The sequence below is a fragment of the Pollicipes pollicipes genome, unplaced genomic scaffold, assembly GCF_011947565.3.
Source record: "Pollicipes pollicipes isolate AB1234 unplaced genomic scaffold, Ppol_2.1 Scaffold_4002;HRSCAF=4701_pilon_pilon_pilon, whole genome shotgun sequence".
NCBI lineage: Eukaryota > Metazoa > Arthropoda > Thecostraca > Pollicipedomorpha > Pollicipedidae > Pollicipes > Pollicipes pollicipes.
The window spans coordinates 13,504,217-13,526,043 of record NW_023596420.1 but is presented as its reverse complement, the minus strand read 5'-3'; the positions used below and the strand labels follow the sequence as shown (position 1 = coordinate 13,526,043).

General features: G+C 59.2%; 1 protein-coding gene and 1 long non-coding RNA gene across 2 annotated transcripts in view; both read right to left on the bottom strand.

The window, feature by feature from the left end:
- The window catches only part of LOC119094120 (signal-induced proliferation-associated 1-like protein 1), a 41,168-nt gene that overhangs the window by 2,929 nt on the left and 16,412 nt on the right, over positions 1–21,827 (bottom strand). Inside the window, exons 5-18 of the mRNA XM_037217196.1 lie at positions 17,958–18,039; positions 15,511–15,667; positions 11,123–11,226; positions 6,778–6,935; positions 6,236–6,342; positions 5,450–5,584; positions 4,660–4,781; positions 3,804–3,922; positions 3,095–3,218; positions 2,528–2,659; positions 1,967–2,083; positions 1,568–1,654; positions 1,210–1,338; positions 127–267 (exon numbers count right to left, since the gene is read on the bottom strand). Coding sequence (XP_037073091.1) covers positions 127–267; positions 1,210–1,338; positions 1,568–1,654; positions 1,967–2,083; positions 2,528–2,659; positions 3,095–3,218; positions 3,804–3,922; positions 4,660–4,781; positions 5,450–5,584; positions 6,236–6,342; positions 6,778–6,935; positions 11,123–11,226; positions 15,511–15,667; positions 17,958–18,039 — 1,714 coding nt within the window. The remainder of the gene's footprint in view (positions 1–126; positions 268–1,209; positions 1,339–1,567; positions 1,655–1,966; positions 2,084–2,527; positions 2,660–3,094; positions 3,219–3,803; positions 3,923–4,659; positions 4,782–5,449; positions 5,585–6,235; positions 6,343–6,777; positions 6,936–11,122; positions 11,227–15,510; positions 15,668–17,957; positions 18,040–21,827) is intronic.
- On the bottom strand, positions 533–1,691 carry LOC119093215 (uncharacterized). The gene is made up of 3 exons (XR_005093616.1): positions 1,568–1,691; positions 1,210–1,338; positions 533–747 (listed from the first exon to the last, which is right to left on the bottom strand). It is a non-coding gene; the product is annotated as an uncharacterized LOC119093215 (long non-coding RNA).

Sequence of the window (21,827 nt, the reverse complement as noted above, 5' to 3'; positions counted from 1 at the left end):
CCTGCCCAGCTGCAGCGGCCCGGCCGGCCCGACGACGCCGGCCGGAGACGCGTGGTTCGACCGCGCCGGCTGCCAGACCTGGCCGCGGCTGGCGCTGATCTGGTGGTTGCTGCTGCTGCGGCTCACTCCCCGCAGCGGCGTGCCGTTCGAGCTGAGGTACTGGTCACTGCCGCCGTGGCTTACGCGCGCCAGCGGACTGCAGACGCTCAGGTCGCCGCTGCTGCGACTGTTGGCGATGCCGCGTCCGCGCACGCCCGACTCGGTCGCCTGCCGCCCGCTGGAGCGGCCGGACCGGGCGCGCGGCCCGCCGCCGCCGCCCGACTGACGGGGGGACGTCACGGAAGACTGACCGCCGCCGCCGACGCCGCCGCCGCCCGGCCGTCGGTCTTTCAGCTCGTGGCTGCTGCCGCCGCGCTGCACCCCGCTGAGCCCTCGCTGACTGCTGCCATGGCGTGCCCCCGTGCCGCCACCGCCGCCGCCGGCGGTGGCGGAGGCGGACCCGCCGCTGTGCCGGGCGCCAGCGTTCGCCGGTTCGCCGGCGCTGGAGCTCGTCTGAGACGAGGGGCTGTCCTGGGACGCCCGCGGGCCGGATCTGGGGCTGGGGCCTCTCCGGTCGTGTGCAGGGCCCGCCTGGCCGCCCGCGGGTCGCGGGTCTCGGGCCGGGGAGCTGAGCTGGGCCCGCAGAGGGCTCTGCGAGGCCCGTGGCGGATCCTGGCTCGCCGGCCCCGGCCGTGGCGGGTGGCAGCCCTGCGGCAGCAGAACAGACGCGCGAGGGTCAGGCTGTGCCACGTTCTTGGAAGTCAGTAGTCCCAACGTGTCGCGCTGGACCCGGGGACGCGTGTGGCGAATAACCTGCTCAGGAAACGTGACGATGAACTGAAACACGTCGGTATTGCGACATTGCGACCTTGAGGTGGTATCCATTCAAAACAGCTGTTCAGAAAGAGGGCGCCAATACGCGAAGCAGCATGCAGCTTAAGACCACCAATGTGTGTGAGAACGTTATTGCCCCCCCCCCCCCCCCCGCTCCACCTCCAACTCCACCAGTCTCCAGCACAGGGAATTTCACGCACTTGAACACCTTGAGGTGTAGGGCACAGAACTGTTACAACCAAGTGTTACAACCAACGGTTATCGCCCTTTAAGAACCGCGTCTCCCCATACGTGTGAACAGGTCGAACCAGAGGTGCTAAGGCGGTATCAACCCACCGGTATATATACTTCGACGTCCGAGTCTGTGAGGTAGGTCGACTTGGAGTTGTCGTTCTTGGCCTCCATCAGGATACCACAGTTCATGGATGCCAGCTCGATGTACGCGAAAGCCTCCTTGCGGTGACCCTGCAGCGAGCACCCTCTGATGTGTGATTCCATGTCTCCATGGTGCATTTCATAACCTGAGCCAAGCGTCAAAAGCAGAGCATGCGGCTCAAAATGTGGACTGATACACGCCAGCGTTTCGAGGGAGATGACCTTCATCAACAATGTCTGAAAGCCATCGCAATCACTTCGACAAATCACCACCGCTCATGTAGTCTGACAGAGGGCGCCTCCCGCCAAGCGAACGCACCTGTGGCGCCCCTGGCGGCCGCGGCTGGAAGGCGGCGGGCGCGGCGTACTCGCCGCCCGTTCGTCCGACCCCGTCCGGGCTCTGGCTCTGGCGGCGCCGGGTCGGCAGCGGCGGCGGCTCCGGCTCCAGCTCGACCTCGGCCGAGCCGCTGGACGAGCTGCTGAGCGTGCCGCCCGGCTCGGCGGCGACGGCGCGGTACGAGCGGCCACTGCCACCGGTGCCGTAGCCGGAGCTGACGACGGACGGCGGCGGCGGCGAGGCGCCCCGCTCGGCCGCCGCCTGCCGGCCGCCCGGCTGTTGTCGGCAGGCCGGCTGACGCGGCGCCGTCGCACCTTGGCCCGCTACGTTCTCGTAGTCGGCCGGCGGCGGCGGCGCGCCGCAGGAGGGCAGCGCGCAGCCGCGGCGCGCGGCGCCGTCCGCTGCCGGCGGCAGCACCGCCAGTGACACGGCCACCGACGTCTTCAGCAGGTCCACCATCTGATCGTGGCTCATAGAGCACACAGCGATCTTGCAGATCTGGCGGCGGGCGGCGGCAGGTGATGAACGACGAGTGGAACGCATGCCTCGAGAGCTGCTTTAGGTTAAAACTGTAACGATAGTGCAGTGAAGATAGTGCAGTCACGTCCAAAAAGTATAGTCACGCCGAAAACAGTCACACGGTCACGCCGAAATAGTGTAGCGTTACAGGCATGAAGCTTTCTAATATACCACATACCTGAGCTAACCACATTCCAGCGAGCGAGCGCGGGCGAGAACGAAGGAGCGAGGAAGGGAGCGAGAGATAGAGAACGAGAGCGAGAGAGACCCGGGCTCCGAGACCATGACTTCGAGACTCAGGAGAGTGGGAGCCAAAATTTCGACAAAACCCGAGGGCCCGCCTAAACAACCGACGGAGCGTGCCAGCGCGAGGCTGACTCTGAGCCCCTGACTCTGACTCTGCATCTCTGCGCACGCTCTCACCTCCACCAGCCGCGCGCCCTGGCGCAGCCCGGCCTGCCAGGCGGGACCGTAGCTCTCCACCTCAGTCACCAAGCCGTCGCTCTGCACGTGGAAGCCCAGCTGGCCGAGCTGGTTACGCCGCAGCAGCATCTCCTGACGACGGCACCGGCCGGGTCAGCCACTGACACGTGACATGACACGTGATACAGCCGCATAGTGTGCCCGGTGTCGGCACCCCGCGCGATTACACGGTGAAGCATAGGAGAGGCTGCAAACGTTAGGCGCAGGCACACACAATGAACCGAAAATTGTACAGCATATGTAGATGCTACTCTTGACGCCAAATAAATGCAAACGCCACTGAACCGCTATGAACCTGAATCATCAGACCGTAAATGCATTGAAAACGGGAGGAGCGCATTATGCAGGAACATGCTGAACCAGCGGCGCCTGTTTGTCAGCTTCCACCGCGCAGGCCTCTTTGATGGGGACACCAACACGCGCGTCACCAGCAGCAGGCCTGCGTGCGCGTCGTCGACACTAGCGGCAGGCGATCCGCAGCCTGTGCGGCACCAGCAGCGGACGGACCCGTGTGTCGGTGCCGGTGGTGACGGCCGCCAGCCGGGCGGCGATCTCGGCCAGCTCCTCCGTGTCCAGTGCCGTGTGCGGATGCAGCGCCACGCACTCGCCCGTGTGGTAGTACACACGCAGACTGGAAGGCAGGCCGGTGCGAGTCACGGCGCGATCCGGAGGAGCGAAGCGCGAGGAGCGCCGCGGCCGCTGCCCGCTGCTGAGCGGTGTTACGGCAGAGCACGGGCTGGCCCGCGGGTGTGGAGACACCGCGGGAGCTACCCCGGTCACGTGTGAAGAGCGGCACGGATTCCTTCGCGGTGCTGAGCTTTACGGGCAGGACATATTTTCGAGCATTTACACGTTGGTTATAAGTCGCGGCTGTAGGCCATTATTGGGGCTGTCTTTGTGTAGATGGTTGCAATGATAGTGGTAGACACAGGCCCGTCAGTGTTCACAGCATGCACGATTCTGTGCTAACACGCATAGAGAGGGAGAGCAGCCACACTTCCCACGAAATGGCACTTGTTCCCTTTCGCTCTCGATCACTTCACCATCGGCCTCGCACCACGGCACAACCGATGGTACCCGAGAGCCGCTATGCCGCGCCAGACGCCGCAAACGCCAATTCCCGGCCAGCCGATTCGACGAGCAGAAATGCAAACACCGGCACATGGGTGTGGCATCCGCTACAGCACAGCAGCCGCACCGCGGAGCGCAAACGCACCTGGTGCCCTGCAGTGTCCAGCCGAGAACGCTGGCAGTCGGCGCGGCGAACACCAGGCCGCCCGTGGCCTGCTCCAGCAGCACCAGTGAGTCGGCCGACACACCCAACAGACACTCCACCTGGCGGCCGAGGCGGCAGGCGCTCAGCCGGGGAGGCAGAGGACCAGGGACGGCGGCAGGGGGCGAGGGACGCCGACAGAGGCCAAGGGACGGCGGTAGGAGCCAAAGGCCCTTGTCGCCGGCGAAAGCGACAGAGGATCAGGAACGGTGGCAGGGGTCGAGAGACGGTAGCAGGGGCTCACGGACGTTGGTAGGAGCCAGAGGCCCTTATCGCTGGCGACAGCGACAAGGGCCTATCAGGGACGGCAGCAGGGGTCGAGGGACAGTAGCAGGGGATCACGGACATTGGTATGGGCCGAGGGACGACGGCAGGGGCTCAGCGAGTAAGTCAGAAGATCAGGGACGGCGGCAGGGGCCAAGGGACGACAGCAGTGGCTCAGGGACGGTGGCAACGACTGAGAGACGGCTGTAGAAGCTGGCGGACAGGGGCAGAGGATCAGGAACGGCGTCAGTGGTAGTCGGGACTAGCTGAAGCGTGTCTTAACAAAGCCCGTATCTGAAGGGGTTTGCATTAAAGCTTCTATTTATCGAATACCTTTCCGGAACCACAAAATCGGCAAGTCCAACCACTCAAGGCCAACGACGCGATTCTCGTTGGGGTCTTGGTGCCTCAACCACCACACCAGCACAATACCCTCAGTACTCTGCCCTCGGCGTGCACCAAGTTCCGAGGAGCCAGACGCGCCCCTGCGTCTGCCGCCTTCCACCCCGCTCCACACGCGCCGGCCGCTCCCCACCTGCGCGTGGAGGGACTGGTCGTCAGCCGTCACCGGCCAGCAGACGGCGCCTCTCTGTACGGCGTCGGGCACGAACCGCGGCCGCAGACGCTCCTTCCGCCGGCTGCTGAACGACATGATGGCTGCGGGCGCGTCACAGCTCGGTCAGAGGTCAGGCAATGAGGTCAGAGGTCAGGTCAGGCTGGGGATGCAGCAGAGGTCGTCCTTCCGCCGGCTGCTGAACGACATGATAGCTGCGGGCGCGTCAGAGCTCCGTCAGGGGTCAGGCAATGAGGTCAGAGGTCAGGTCAGGCTGTGGATGCAGCAGAGGTCGGTGGGATGTCAGAGATCACGATGGCTGTGTACGAACTACAGGTCGGTTAAGGATCCTATATACGTCTAAAAACGTGAAGACGTCAGTGATAACACAGGCCAGTCAGATGTCAGAGAAGATGATGGTCGCGAACGCACAGTCGCTGGACCGGTCAGTCGCAGCCAGTCAGCCAGTCGCTGGACCAGTCAGTCGCAGTCAGTCCCAGGTGAGCCGCCAGAGGTGAGCGAGGAGTCAGGCTAGAGGTCACAGTACCCAGCACGGCCACAGCAGTGGCCGGAGCACAACGCGTGTTAGACTGACATTTTACAGCACCGAGTACAGCCTCGCTAAATGTCCTCGGCACTGGTCAGCAAGCTCGCTGTGTAGAAGCGTCCATCAGTATTGCAGACAAATATTTGTTGATGGCGATGAGAATATTGGGCGGACACACATTTGACACCGACATTGCCTCGAGCGGTGGCCGCAGCCGCCACTCACAGAACTTCTGCGGCGCGTCCAGCGTGTTTTCCGTCAGGTAGTTGGTGGCCAAGTCCTTCAGGTATTCGTGCCGCGTCCGCTTCGCCATCGTCATGAACTTGTCCGACTGGTACGCGGCGTTCTCGGCGTTTATCACTGGAGCGCGAGGAGACGGCGTGCGCCTGAGCGTGACGCATCGGTGGCTTCCGGGGCGAACGCAACGCACAAGGGCAATGCCAGGCAGAACGCGACTAAACTTAGCCCGTTATTTACATAAACTACATGCTCCACGGTTCTGAGAGGCCCTCGATGAGCAATGCCAAGGCTGAACCAAAGCCTGGGCCATCGTGACCGCCAGTCAGTGCTGACCGGAGCACGGACTAGTTTCCGACACCATCACGTCACACGGCCGTGTCCGCGAGCGCAGGGCCAGCGCAGCTCTATCGGGGTCACTCTGGCGACGGGCTGGCCTCTACGCCAAAGGCGAGCCGCCGGCGGACACGGCAGTCCGCACGCCCGACCACAGCGGCGGTACGGAACAAGCCGCTGGGCTCGAGGTCCTGGTAAGGGCCGCACACCGCCTGGCCAGGAGCCGGGCGCGTGCTTTACAGAGTCCAGACGGGCTCGACCGACCACTAACACCACTCCGGAGCGTCGAGCAGCACTGGAAAGCAGATGCTTTCAAAAGCAGCAGTGAAGAAAGCACATACCCTCAAATGGCGTTACACTTGGATCAAATCCTACCGTGGGAGAGAACTGGACTGAGCGATCCACGAGACCCACTGAACACCAGCGATCGGATTTTACCTTTGGCATAGAGGAACTCGGCGAAGGCCTGTGACTTGGTAAATGTAGCAGATTCCGGGATCGGGGGACCAAACGGAGGTACGTCCCGAAAACGATTCACAGCCACCCTTGGGGTTACACAGAGTGAGGTTAGAGACGACCATCTCAATCTGAACATAGTACTCATGCCGCCAGCATTGCCAACACAACTGGAGTGGAACAACTCACACGTAAAAGGTGTACCACATGGCATTTTATTTGTCGCATCCATGATATGTTGCATGCCCCTTGCAACGCGCGAAAAGTGTGCAGTTTTTAATAGCATGCCTTTCCAAACGGCCTACATCAAAAGAAAACCTTCAAATCCAACACCTTTCGTCGACAACGTAAGCCAAAAATGGTGCCTCGGTGATGATTAGCACATACGTGGTCAACAGGTACCGTTGCTTCGCGCGGACTCTGCACTGCCGGTGAATGCACGTATAAAATCACGCAGCGTGGCTTTTATCTACCTCCTTGCCGCCACCTCAGTATACCTGCGCGTTACTCACGCATCCCCTTACCTATACTGCGTGTTACCCGAGCACGGGTTCACAGCCTGTACCACGATGAACACGTGCTGGAACTGGGAGCGGATGTGCTTGGGCGTGAACGGCAGCGCGCCAGGCTCCTGGAAGACGATAGTGACGATGTCGTTGCCGATGTACCGCTTCCGCAGCAGCTGGAATGGAAGCAGGCCCGGTGAGACTTACGGCGGAGCACCGCTGGATAGCGTGTGCCCTCTCTCTAACCACAAAAGCGCACTTGGAATCGGGCGTGGCTCTCGAGCTGTGGAACTGGCATGACAACGCTGCCTTGGCCAACATCGTCTGCCGTCTGCAGGCTGGGGTTTGGCAGCTAAGGCGTCTCTACACTGACGTTGCGGTAGATCTCCGTCCCGTGATGCCCACGGAACAAGTTCCTATGCTGACGGTCGTTCCTCAAGCGTTTGGCACGTCGTTTCTGTTTTTTGTCTTCATCTTCTACGGAACGTCTCGAGCGAAATGCTAGTGTACGTGTGGGTTATTATTATTACTCGGACTGACGTAATAGTACTCCTCTTCGATGGTACATTATTACTTTCAGCTTTGTTTGCAATCAACAAACACATGTGTGTTCCCACCGCGTAAATAACACCAAGGACGCGGACAACAGAGGGAACAATGATCACATCCACACGTAATCGTCTCGTGTCCAACACACGAGCTGCTCCCCGGTGCCGCCTCTCTGCCGGAGAGGCCGTCGGCACGGGGCGGCGCGCACCACCCACTACCGGCACGGGCGGCCCCGACCCGCGGCAGCGAGGGTCCAGCATCGACCGGGCCCGCGACCAGCAGGTCAGACTCAGCCGGGGCCCACGTGGCGAGCCTGGCGCGTCACACGGAAACGCCCGGAGTTACTGTCCCTGCAGACGCCAGCCTGGTGCGCAAGCGGATGCTAGCCCCGGACCAAGCGGAAGTTAGCGTTAATAATTATGTTTCAGACTCGGCTGCCCGGATCTGGCCGGCCACGAGGCTCTCCAGCCAGCCACGTCTCCGCTCCCAGCTGTTCCCAGAGCCGCAGGTGTTTGCAATATGAATGCCATTACGGCTGGTGGAAGCGGAGCTCCCTGTGCCGGCCGGCCGGCCTCAACCATCGATCCCGGCCGCTGAGCGGTGCTTCCCGTTCCGGTTCGCCTGGTCTCACGGGGCTGTGGAGCCTCCAGGGTCTGTCACAGGCCTAGGGCTGTGGAGCCTCCAGGGTCTGTCACAGGCCTAGGGCTGTGGAGCCTCCAGGGTCTGTCACAGGGCTGTGGAGCCCTCAGGGTCTGTCACAGGGCTGTGGAGCCCTCAGGGTCTGTCACAGGGCTGTGGAGCCTCCAGGGTCTGCCACAGGGCTGTGGAGCCTCCAGGGTCTGTCACAGGCCTGTGGAGCCTTCAGGGTGTGTCACAGGGCTGTGGAGCCTCCAGAGTCTGCCACAGGCCTGTGGAGCCTTCAGGGTCTGTCACAGGGCTGTGCAGCCTTCAGGGTCTGCCACAGGGCTGTGGAGCCTCCAGGGTCTGTCACAGGCCTGTGGAGCCTCCAGGGTGTGTCACAGGGCTATGAAGCCTCCAGAGTCTGTCACAGGCCTGTGGAGCCTCCAGGGTCTGTCACAGGGCTGTAGAGCCTTCAGGGTGTGTCACAGGGCTGTGGAGCCTCCAGGGTCTGTCACAGGCCTGTGGAGCCTCCAGGGTCTGTCACAGGGCTGTGGAGCCCCCAGGGTCTGCCACAGAGCTGTGGAGCCTCCAGGGTCTGTCACAGGACTGGGGAGCCTCGTCAGGCCGTGGCAGCGCCGGCGTTGTGGCTGAACAGGTCTTGCGATGAAAAGCAGCTTCCTTGGGGTTGTGTGGAAGTGAGAGAGAGGGGGGGGGGGGGACACGGAAACCCGCACCTTAGTGCATGACTATTGATCAACAGAAAACGTTGTTATGGGACAATTCTCCGTCGAGAGAAGTTCAAAATTGCGTACTTCTTTGCCTTCTAATGTAAAAATGTTTTAAATGTCACAGTACATGTTTGACACCATTACGTTAACATCACGGTTGCCTTCAGTACGTCGCTTTCGACAACTTTTTGATACCTGCTTATGAAATAATGAGAAAAAGAGAGTTCTACCCATACCAGCGAGCACTTATTTGTCTCGCACTCACCGCGCTGCGTGCCAATTCTCAATAGCACCAACATCCCACTGTCACGTGTATTATGGATCGTGCGGCAGGGCAAAAATCGCACGCGCGAAGCTAAAATACGTATTTTAGCGCAGCAACCGAGCATCGCAAACGTCGCGGCACAACACGACTCCATGCGAATGAATGAACAAGTGGCGAGTACTTCGGCAATCTCGAACAAACTCCGGGCTAGCCATCGTCAGCAAATAAAGGGACGGCTTGATGTCATGAAAACAAAGAGCCACTCACAAACAAACGCACTGAAACACAAACACAGGCACACCGGTCACGACTCCGCGACAGAAACAGGTCATTGGATCCTGACATGTCCCACGAGGTGTCACTTCACTGTCCCGGCAAAGCGAGGCGGAAGATACTGGCTTGGGTGTTGGTCGGAAATAGGTATCACGATGCGGTCTGCCGATGCCTAAAAAACGCTATATTATGTTGTTGCAAAATTAGCTTTATGAGCTATGAGCCATACAAAATCAGAAAGTGGTGTATCGCGGGATGCCCTCTATTTCCGAAGTTCCTGCCACTACAGACGGGGTGCACCGCACTATCTCGCGTCTAGAAGGCTATTCGGTAGTTGGCACAGCAACAACGGTTGCCGCTGGCAGTAGCAGCAGCAGCAGTCGGCAGCAGCAGTTAATGTATAGGAAACAGAGCCAATGAGCCTTACCATAGCGGTTGCAAGGCTACGGGAGCATGGGTTGCGACGCTCGATCCGTGTCCGTCCTGTCGGCGGACCTCACAAGGTCACGAGGACGGACAGGGAGAAAGCTGGACTCGATGATGAAATGATGAGGGGGCTTTATTTTACGCGGAGTTTACAGATTACCTGGCGGGGAAATGGACTTGGAAGACACGTGTGGAGAAGGGGAACCGGTGTGACCACGACATTTAAGTGACAATTATGCGGGAACATTCGCAGGAAGCCGACTGGTAGGATGAATTTCGTGTTGTTCCTTCGTGAAACGGCACGCGTAGGTAGGCTCGCGAATGCTGGTACTGAACACTGCCTTCTCCGCCGGTCACGTGATTGTAAGGCAAAAGCGCTGCCGACATGGAAGGATGTGGTAAATTACTTACGAAAAGCTCGCTCAGATATGTGGATCAGCCACGACTAATACGAACGGGCCGTGCAGGCCGCGATGAACAGCGGCACCGCCTCTGACCCACGGATTAACGGAAATATTCTGCCTGAAGCCCAGCGCAGAGCTCTGTAGATGGCGCATCGCTACCACGCGTCACTGGCGAGCCGACCATGGTGTTGGTGGGTACACTCAATCCGTTTTTGAGTCGGGCTGCATTGCCTCAAGACCAAAGTCAATTGAAATGCCTGAGCAACAGCCTACACATTAGTCTGAGAACCAGCGTTGAAGTAACGAATAGTGATGCAACACTTTCAGCTGCATTTTTCCTGTTTTGGACTTTCAAAACCAGCGGTTCAAATACCGCCTGCAGCTGATCGGCGGGGCCCGGGCCTGTCACGCAAGAGTGGAGCAGGTCTGCTCACAGAGAGCCGCTGCAGACTGCCCAGTAGCTCTGAGTTGCAAGACCAGTGTCACGCACGATCATCTTTAAAAAGGCGGTTAGCACCGCGTCTTTGATGACGGCTGACGGGACTCCGCGCACATGACTACTCCTGGACCGGCCAGCAAAGTGGTTTGGTTTTGTGCAGCTCCTACCGCCGCCATGAAGCACAGCGAGGCCTATCGCTGACATCGGCAGCCCGTACCGTCATACGTCATACGCCATACGCCTTCATACGCCTTCAACACCATCGCCGAAGCAGGGCTCTGTCGTCGGACGTAACGCCAACCCCCGCCGCCTCGGTCGCCATATTCTGTTACGGCACCAGCCAAACCGATGTGGCGTGGCCGTGTCACTTTCGACCTTACATCACCACGCTGCACGTGGTGTAGTAGTGCCAACTGATCCACATAGGCGACGCTCGGTGTGAGCGTCGGAGGATAAATCAACATTCTGTATGGAAGGCAAACGTGTTTTGATTGCTGATTTCCCGCGATAGCATGCATTTTTAAGGTCTTGCAACGGTTTTTCGCGCTCTTCTTCGCCAGTGCTTTGCCATCGACATGTCCTAAGCTAGCGATCTCGCTATGTTAATGACAATGCTCATGCCACGTTATGGTATTCTTTACAACACATGAAGACGCACCTGTTGCCGATTATTGGGCGAAAACTGCAGCAGGGTAGACACGTGAAACATGATCTCGTTCTCCTGGTGCTTGACGTACACAGAGTATTGCCCCGTCGAATCAGCTGAAAAGAGAGTGATTGAGTGTGAATCGTGATGCATCATCGTCAAATAACGCATAACCACATCTGTTTCACAGCGGACTACACCACCATGAAATCCTCCCCTCCCCAGATAACAACACAAGATAGCTCGCTCGCTGCAGGCAGCGGCTTCATACAGCAGGCCCCTCATCAGATGACAGCGGACAGATACGCCTGCACGGGACACGAGCGCGTGCGCCCTTTCAAACGCGACGTGGGGGCGCGAGCACGAGCGCGGGCGCGACTGGTCGGGTCATCACACTGCGGCGCCGCCGGCCGCCGGCGCCGGTGCAGGCGCGCCCTACGGCCGGACCGGTCGCGCCGGCGAGCCGGCGCTCCGTCCGCAGCCGGCTACGCAGAGGCCGCCGCCAGCCGGCACCGAACCGGCACCGCCGCCGGCTGTCTGCACGACGGACTGCGGAACGCCCGAACCGGGCTGAGCCGGCGGCCGGCGCCGGACGGCCCGTGGAGCACGCGCCGGGCCGGGCGGCTGCTGACGGAGCCGGCGCCGGCCGGGCGGCTCCCGTGAGCGCTGGAGCCGGTCGCGTTCGCACTGGTGCCCCTTCAGACCGGCTCGGCGATGGCGAGAGTAACGACATTAGACCTAGATCCGTGTAAACATGACACACTACGTGCCATCATTTACTGTCAACAGGCATGGACACAGGATTATCAAAATTGCGTCGTCTGTTGAGCTTCATTAATGTGGTTCTCTTTCACGAAAAAGTTACCAAATGGTCATTATGATTAATCATTGTGTTGGCCCTCTACGACAATAATAACGACAGATCATCGTGAGTAATAACAATTAAAAGACTGTAAGGTTTTTCGGGCAAATCAATCAGCCCTTGTCGCTGAAACGATGCGGCCAGAGAAGAGCAGAACCAGACTGTCGCAGGCGATCCAAGGCCAAACGAGCGTAACCGATGCGAACGACGTCTGAGCAATGGTCGCCCATCTCTGACGACACACCTGATCGGGCGGCGCGCATCACCGGCCGTCGGCGATGCCAGGTCGACTGAATCTAAGCGCCTTCGCAGTGCCTGCGTGGCCATCGCTGTATCGACGTCAGGCAGAAAGCGCTCGGCTTGAGCAGTTCTGCATTCCATCCCACACAAAGATCAGTCGTGATCGAAATCAAGCAGAGTGGCGTTTAAAGTGAGCGTCAACAAATGATATGCTGGAACATTTAAGTCTTCGATGCAACAGAAACCCGCTGTAGGTGCAAGATGCCGAGTGTGCTTTAATTCAGTTGGGTAACATCTCTCCTGTGCTCGCAGGGCCATTTAATTCCGTCGGGTTACATCTCTCCTGTGCTCGCAGGGCCATTTAATTCCGTTGGGTTACATCTCTCCTGTGCTCGCAGGGCCATTTAATTCCGTTGGGTTGCATCTCTCCTATGCTCGCAGGGCCATTTAATTCCGTTGGGTTACATCTCTCCTGTGCTCGCATGGCCATTTAATTCCGTTGGGTTACATCTCTCTTGTGCTCGCAGGACCATTTAATTCCGTTGGGTTACATCTCTCCTGTGCTCGCAGGGCCATTTCAGGGCTATTGAGAGAGAAATCAAAATTGCAATCCTGTGACATTCAGCGTTTATCCAATACCTTACGTCGAGATTATTCCACATTGCTACAACTCCATCTTGTGAGCGTGGATACAATCCCCGAGCAGACTTATTCGCGGGAGTCTGTTGGAGCATCGGAAAAACTGAGGACGTGCCCGCGCCGCCAAGAGCATACCATCCGAATGCTGCTGGTGTGTCGAAGGATTTAGCACCCCAGCCACGCACAGTGCCTCCAGGAGATTCGTCCGCTGACCGCCATGGCTACCGTCACATATATCATACCATATCTTCATCATACCATAGTACTCTTTAATGAATTTGTCATGCACATAGGCATCGCTTGAACCACCGTTGTCATTGTTGCTTGGTTTACAGCCGCTTACGCTGGAGAACGGTCGCTCTGCTTCAGGCGGCACCAACAGAACGTGCCAGTGTAAGTTCATGACAGGGTAGTAGGGCTACAGAACGGACCTGCCTTCAGGCGGCACCAACAGAAATAGCGCAGTGGTATGTCATGGCAGGCAGTAGGCACAGAACGGACAACTGCTTCAAGGCGGCACCAACAGAATAAGCGCATGTAGTCTCAATGGACAGGCAGTAGGCTACAGAACGGACACTGCTTCAGGCGGGCACCAACAGAACAGTGCAGTTGTAGTCATGGCAGGCAGTAGGCTACAGAACGGACACTGCTCAGGCGGCACCAACAGAACAGTGCAGTGTAGTCATGACAGGTAGTAGGCTACAGAACGGACACTGCTTCAGGCGGCACCAACAGAATAGCGCAGTGTAGTCATGACAGGCAGTAGGCTACAGAACGGACACTGCTTCAGGCGGCACCAACAGAACAGTGCAGTGTAGTCATGACAGGCAGTAGGCTACAGAACGGACACTCTGCAGGCGGCACCAACAGAACAGTGCAGTGTAGTCACGACAGGCAGTAGGCTACAGAACGGACACTCTGCCTCAGGCGGCACAACAGAACAGTGCAGTGTAGTCACGACAGGCAGTAGGCTACAGAACGGACACTCTGCCCCAGGCGACACCAACAGAACAGTGCAGTGTAGTCATGACAGGCAGTGGCTTCGGCCTGCTGCTGACGCGTCCTGATAATGCGGCTACATCCCTGCGTACCCCCGAAAAGCAAACATCATGACACTTGACACGTGCGCGGTTGCCCATGTTGAGAGTGTCACCGTTAGTACCGGATAAATTGTCGTTATATTGCTGGTGCATCGCAATCGCCCTCCCTTCCATGGCACATTGTGCAGCGTCCATGGCACATTGTGTCAAAAGTCTTCCAGCCAAGCGCACCCTACCAGACTTAAAATGCGAAGTGGCGTAGCTTCATTCGATCAAACATCACTCACGGCTGGCAATCTCAGACAATCCGTCCAGTGCCCAGGCGATGATGGTTACTCAGATGTCATTCACATCGGTTAATCTCATTCAGTTTGTGTATGAAAGCCTGGCTTGAGCTTGCTTCCATCTTGGCTCGTTGCCAGCGACTGACGCCTTTGCTTGCCACAGCGTATCGTCCGGTTTAGGTCCGTTTTTCGTTGCTATGGTCTACAGAGAAGTTCAAGCACTAACATATGCTCCTGGCTGGCACCCACCGCGTCGGAGACCTGCACCAGTGACCCCCAGTTGGTCTGCGAGAACAGCCTGCACTGACTCCGGTATTTGGTGCCTCCGTCCTACCGGCGAGAGGCAAAGCCAACATGGGGGCCTCTTGCTGCGGCTCATGCCCATTATGCTAACACCACTGAATGTACATAAACAAGTAAGGAAGGTTTTGAAGTTCTTTGAACCGAGCGGGAGACGTCAACGGTAAAATTAATCCTGCTGTGCGCTTTCAACATCGGTGAGTCCGAAGGACTTGTAAGATCCAGACCTCAAGTTCTGGGGGTCCCGCCATGACACCAATTGGAGAAAGAAGTTGGCGCGGCACCTGACATTCAAAAATAACCCACGGAACGAAATGGCCTACTCGCACGCAGGAAGACCAACCATTCCTTGGCCATACTTGTAAGAACAGTCCCAGTGTAAGAACAGTGTAAGAATCATACCGTCAGTACGATCACTTCCGGCACACGGCAGGTGTGCAACATGCCATGTGATTTATAGCTACTGGTGACTGGGTCCAGACAGGGAACTCATTTGCCTACATGTCACCGGCAAACTTTCGACCGGGGAGGCTTCAGCAGAGGGTGCCGGCAGTGTAGTGGTTAACGCGCCTGCGTGAACCACTGCGCGTCTGGGAAACCAGAGGTACGGGGTTCGATTCCCCGGGTACCCGCCCTTCCTTGCCAGGGTGAGAGGCGGGCTACGCCACACAGTCTCAGCAGCTGAGCACATTGTAAAGCTCCGATGACACACTCCCCAGCAGCCCAAATCATGCGTCATCAAACCTCACGCCAATGTGACCCCCCCCCCCAACACACACATACACACACACACACACACACACACACACACACACACACACCACACACACACACACACACACACACACACACACACACACGCACGCACGCACGCACGCACGCACACGCACGCACGCACACACACACACACACACACACACACACACACACACACACCACACACACACACACACACACACACACACACACACACACACACGATGCCATCTTCCCCTTCGCCCTTTCCCTGCCGCCACAAGCATCCCGAGCACTCACTCTTGTTATCCAGGCCGGCCTTGTACTTGTCGAAGCCTTTCAGCCGGACACGCTGGCCCAGCATCTCGAGAAACTCCTCGAAGGCGGGGCCGGACTCCTCGTTGTTGTACATCTCCTCCTCGGTGCTCTGGCCGGCTCGGCAGTACATGACGCCCACCTGCGGTAGATCAGGTCAGGTCAGGTCAGGTTATCGCAGACCGCGTCAGGTGAGACCACCTCAGGTCACGTCAGGTGTTCTTGGGTCGATCTGTTCTGGTCAGGTCGGGTCGGATCAGGTCTCCTGAGGACCTGACCCTGACCCAGACCTGGACATATGACCCGATGTGACCACGCCCGCCCGGTTGTGGTTCGCTCCTGGCGCACACCGCCGTCAGCCACAAAGGCTCTGACAACGTGACCACTGTTGCGACCGAGAGGGCTGAGACTGTCGCGCGTTAGCACCCTCCATCAATACCTACATACTATTGTACAGCGTTTTGGCATGAGGCAAGTTCGAGGCGGCGAAAACGATGCCATTGGCGCGTCGCCCCCGGGGGAGGGGGGGGGGGGGAGCTGGCTCCTTTCAGAGCACGCTCGCGCTGCCTCGCTGGTAGCTCACTCCGTCTGAATTGCATGCTGTGCGAGCCTCATGGCCTCACTAATGCCCGGCGTGAAGCCAAGACCAGAAGCTTTGGCATCACGTTTCGCACCCGAACAACACCACGAAACGCTGCCACTCACCGGCTATTCCGCGAGCCACTTTAAAATATGGGTACTTGTGCCTAATCCCCCGCATCGCACCCGAGTCACACAGTTAGCCTTGGGCCAGACCACAAAGGGTCCCCGTGTCCCCGCTATCCGATAGGTGGGTCTGTCGGCCCGTCCGGGGCCTGTCAACACCGCCCCGCCCGCGCGCCGTCCTAAGCAGCGTTAGCAGACGTCTCGGCCATTAGCTCGGAGGGCGGGAGCACAGCCGCTGAACGTTAATTAGCCCTCATATGGCCAGGGTACCCCACAAAAACTGCCAAGCAACGTCTGGTGTGTAACTAACGCGCAGGCAGGCCGGCCACGCCTTCCTTCATCGGCCATCTGACGTTATGTGTGCTACCCACACACGGAAACAAAAGAATAGTTTGACACCAGCGCCGAGACATTTGATGTTGATGATGGTGATAATTGGAGCTTTCGGGCGCGCCGAAAGAAATACCATTTTGAAACCGGAATGGAAACAGTCCATCTTCTGCAAAACACCCGTGTTTGCTCTCCAAGCCATCTAAGCCCAGCTTGAAGCCGCAACGCGACAGTGTATGCCAGCTAATGGCCCGCGAGCTCCGCAGATGTCCCGCACGGGTCACGTTCGCGCAGCACAACTACATACAATCAGTGTCGGACAAGCATTACAAAAACGATGCCACCGCCCTCGCTCCGAATAGGGCTGGACGATTGGCATATCGCTGGCTCCTGGCACTCGGTGTCAAGACCAGAACAGAGGGCAGCGATCGGTTGTACACACGGTCGTGCAGTGCCAGGTTCAAGTCACCGTGACATGGCGGGCTGAGCCGGCACGAGGGGCGGCCACGGATATGGAGAAGGATTTCCGCATGGTGCATTGAATGTTCTCATACGCACTCATGCATGGGACATGATGTAAGCAGCGAGAAGAAATGCATAAAGCTCGGCATGAGTGGCGGAGTCGCTGAGCGGAGATGTTTGGGGCCTCAAGGAGAGACGCCCCACCCTCCTGTAACCACCGCGGCGCTCAGTGCCAAAATAATCCGCCCACACGAAGAGCGCTACCAGGGAATGTTTTCCTCTAAACTGACAGCTGAATTTCGCCAGGCGTTGCGACCACCTGCGACTGCGCGGCTGAGACGTCAGTCAGTCCGTCCCTCGGTTTTTAACGGTCCATTCGGACAAGGCCCCATGTCGCCAACGGGGCGTGCCGCGCTTTTTGTGGGCCAACCTGCTCGGCCGGCCTGGTGACGTCTGGGTGCAGCGCTGCAAAGCAGGACCCGAGACAGTGCATCGCACAGAAGCTGAGTCACTAGACACCGGCTGCACGCCACGGACGCACCAGCGAAGACCGGTTGCGTCGTGGTCCACCTGCACGTCTTGCGGAGCGGGAACGCGACGCGACCACGGGCTGAGCCCCCCCCCCCCCCCCCAACTTTGCACCAGGTTCACATTGGTCCTGAATACTTTGACTGAAAACAAATACCCGAAAATGCTTGTCCCACTTGTGAGAGCTACTGTTGCCCTCATCACTTCACGTCAAGATTTAGCATTAATCCTCGGGTAATGCATGTGAGGGATTGCCTTTTGACAAGGGGTTCAGCGCACTCACCCATTAGGGCGTCGCCGCACATTGACGCCCACCGCGGCGCCGGCGCCGTCCGAGCCAGCGACGGAGCTGACCGCAGGGAGCGGCCGGGGAGGGGGAGGGGATGGGTGGCCGGCACGTCACCTACCTTGTACCGGGTGAAGACGTACTGCTGGTCCAGCTTCATCAGGTAGTCCTCCGTGCGCGGCTCAGCGACGGCCAGTCGGAGGCTGAAGCGGCGTCGGACGGTCAGCGGCGGACACACGGACGGGATCGCCGCTGTCGGCGGCGTGCACACACCACCCGGCTGGAGCGCTATTGAGCCGGTGACAAGGCGGCGTGCACACACCACCCGGCTGGAGGGCTATTGAGCCGGTGACAAAACGCAGGCGACAGACACCGGCCGGATGTTTGTCAGAGCTGTGGCCGCGTCTGGGCACGGCGGGTTGGCGCGGCGCAGTGACACTGCACACGTTCTCACAGACGTGCACATCGGGGCTATCACGGCATCGCAGGCACGGCGAGTGGTTTCTCGCGCGCGCGTCTTCTCTGGAGTGGCTAGATTCTTGGATAAGTTTCCTCTGCAGACGCAAAAGGAAGGCAAAGGCAACACCTTTGCTTTAAATGCCTTGAGACGCAACCCACGAGACCCGGCTGCACCGAAGTAGGCATGTTCGTCTCGAAACTCCGCGGCGTCCCCGCGAGGGACATGCCCCCACCTGTTGCGCAGATGGGGGCATGCCCCTCGGCTCCCGGCTTGGACCACGGTTCGACATGATGGGATGCCCGTGTCCTCGCGCTGGCGAGACGATGGTTCATGCAGACTGCATCGGCTAGATTGGGCCGAGAACGACCGCGGGTCGCACTCGCACTAGGATCCTGCTAGGATCCGCCCTGCTATGATGCATGCCCGGGCGCGTTACTAGGATATATCCTTCGTACAGCCTTTCCCTCGTCTTTCCTTAGTTTTCTCGGTTGTACTTCTAAAAAGATAATGCAAAACTAGTGAAGTTCGCTCGCTAGACACACTCCCACTGCTCAGCGCTAGTTGCACGGCATGTGAGGCTAGGACAGTGGATGTGTCGTGTACGGAGTCCACCAGGACGTGCTGATCAGCTAGTTGGCCGGGTGAGGCTATTCACCGGACCGCCGCTGGTCCTCCGGGGCCGGTGTCGCACACCCACGCCTCAGATGGGGGGGGGGGGGGGGGGAGTGAGAGTGCCATCCGCTTTCTGCGCCCGCACACTGAGCTACCATTGTGGCCGACAGCTAGAGCGTGACTGGGCGCCAGAACTTTCACGCCAGACGGCATGTTGTCCTTTTCGACTGTGCACACCTGGTGAGGCAGACGAGCCCAGATAGCGGCCAGTCCTGCCGGGCGACGCCCGCCAGCATGAGAGCTCTCGGTATCGCTGTGCTTTTATCGACTCCTGCAGCTGCCATGTACGTGAACTGCCGTGGAACCACTTCAATCCGTTCAGGGAGGCATGTTGGGATCGAAAGGCCGGCGAGCCCGCGAGCGGCGAGCGGCGAGATCATAATACCTGTAAGCCGTAGAAACTGACTGCAGTCTGAATACCTTGATTTCCCTCCGCACCAGATCCCCGGATCTCCTGCTCAGGAGCCGCACTAGATCCCCAGATCTTCCGCTCAAGAGATCTGGTGCGCGCCCGCCTGATCAGACCAAAACTGGTCCAAACGGAAGCAATCGGAGTGAAAGGTCGTAGCCCAGCGCCGGAGACCGCTGGGACCCCTCAGTTGCGTCGACCCGGGCTTGGCTGCGGCCGGCGGCGGCCGCGGGTCACGCGCCCCGACCGCGGATGCTATCGGGTCATGCTCTGTTTGCCGACGGGAGGCGCAGAGGGAGCCGCACCACCACCGGCGGCTGGAACGGCAGATCGGGACAGCTTACAGCGGACAGGCCGCGGGATAACGTAAGCACTGGGTCTGTGGGAGTGCCGACCGGTGGACCTGCTCCCGAAGAAGTCGACCTTACGGGCTGGCAGAGTAAGCATCAGCCTTTTGAGAATAGGAGCATGGATACCAAGGCGTTAAGTAGTTCTGCGGAAGAAATGGTATCACGGTCCAAAACAGCAGTCAGAAAGCGTATTTGAACATTTGCACTTATTTTGCCGGGAATGAGAAGGCTGCAAACGTGAAGCGTAAAACTGCGAAAGTGTGAAGGAACTTTGCTTGTTTGTGCTGAAGCCCTGACGCCACACCGAGTCGCAGCCGTGATGTGAGATGAACCAGCGATCCAGCGGGACTGTGGGGAGCTTCATCAGTGACACTCACAAACAGACATGGGGAAAGGACAAAAGTTCTGATGAAACCGGTTTGAAAATTCGGTGATCATGACGACATGTGATGGGGCGGAGGAAGACACTGGGGAGAAACACAGTCCGTCAGTGACGCCTGCTGCGAGATGCTCGGATCAGTCCCCGACCCGGCGACGCCGTCCGTCGGCTGACGTCACCGGTGACGGCATCGCGAGAAAGCGCCCAACACGTCACCCGCGCCTCGATGACGTCACTACGCGGCATGAGGGGCAGTGCGCGCCTCAAAGTGCGCGGAGGCGAGACCCGTTCCAGTTGTCGGTCGCAGCTGCGGCAACCAGCGACCGCAGGGGAGGGAGACAGCTCATCACGTGGCCAGGGGAGAGAGACCGCAGGGGAGAGAGACAGCTGATCACGCTGCCGGGGGAGAGGGACCGTAGGGGAGAGAGACAGTTCATTATGTGGCCGGGGGAGAGAGACCGCAGGGGAGAGAGACAGCTCATCACGTGGCCAGGGGAGAGAGACCAGCAGGGGAGAGAGACAGCTCATCACGCGGCCGGGGGAGAGAGACCGTAGGGGAGAGAGACAGCTCATTATGTGGCCAGGGGAGAGAGACCGCAGGGGAGAGAGACAGCTCATGACGGGGCCGGCCCGACCGAGCAGGATGTGTTGATTAGACAGTATCTAATAATAGCCCGGGGTCTGCCCCGCCGCGTCCAAGATCGACACATCGACACACCGCTTGACCTGATCGATGACCGCCGCAGCGACGCCGCGTCCGACAGTCTAACCGCTCGCCGCCGACCCGGATAGGACGTTCCGACAGCGCCCCCCCCCCCCCCCCCCCCCCCCGCGCCGGCCGGCGCCCGATCATCGACCGCGCCCGCCCACACAGCCCCTCCCCCCGGCGGCGGCGGAGCGGCGGACCGACTTGTGAATGGAGCGCCGTACAGGCCGGTCGATAACGCCGGCGCCCCGGGGCATGAATGGCCGACCACGCCGTCTGGCCACCGCCGCCGCCGCCGCGGCTCCGAGCCAATCAAAACACTGGCCGCCCACCGGCCGCCAGCAGCTACTGCGCCGCACAGGACGGACTCATGCAACCGGAAGCGCTCGTTCAGCTCAGCTGGGTGAGGATGGTGCGACTGATGGCGGCAATCGCAGAAGCGGCATTATGTCACGCTCTCGATATGCGTGGGCTATGGAAGCGCACTTTTTACCGGCATTGCCGGCCCAGCCCTTCAGCAAAGCAGGCTTAGCGTCTGTGCTGCCATCTACGAGACGCCAGCTGATGGATTTATTTCGGGAGGGCCGACGGTCGGTCCGCTATCCGCAGTGCGCAGCTGAGATGTAATAACGCTCGTTGGCTGAAAGCGCCGGAACGTTTTTAGAAGTTCGTTAGAGTCCGTTCAATTTGAGTCTTTGCCCAGTTTACTCATAGCCCTGTTACACATCTCACATTTATGTTTACGTGACCGGAGAAAAGGAAATGCTGGTCTGTAGGCACTGAATGCACCGCGAAAGCCTGAACTAAGGCCGGCGACAACCCAAAACTACCAAAACTACCCTCGACCGGTGTTCCATCCCTCTGATCCACCTAAACCGGTGCTAGAACGGTGCCGGCGCCAGCTCTTTTCGAAACTCTTGCACCTCTTGCTCACCCAGAGGTCCGGTGGGATCACCGGACCGTACGCAGCTTCACGAGCGCAGAGCAGCCGAAGCAGCGCAGCATCCCAGCCCGA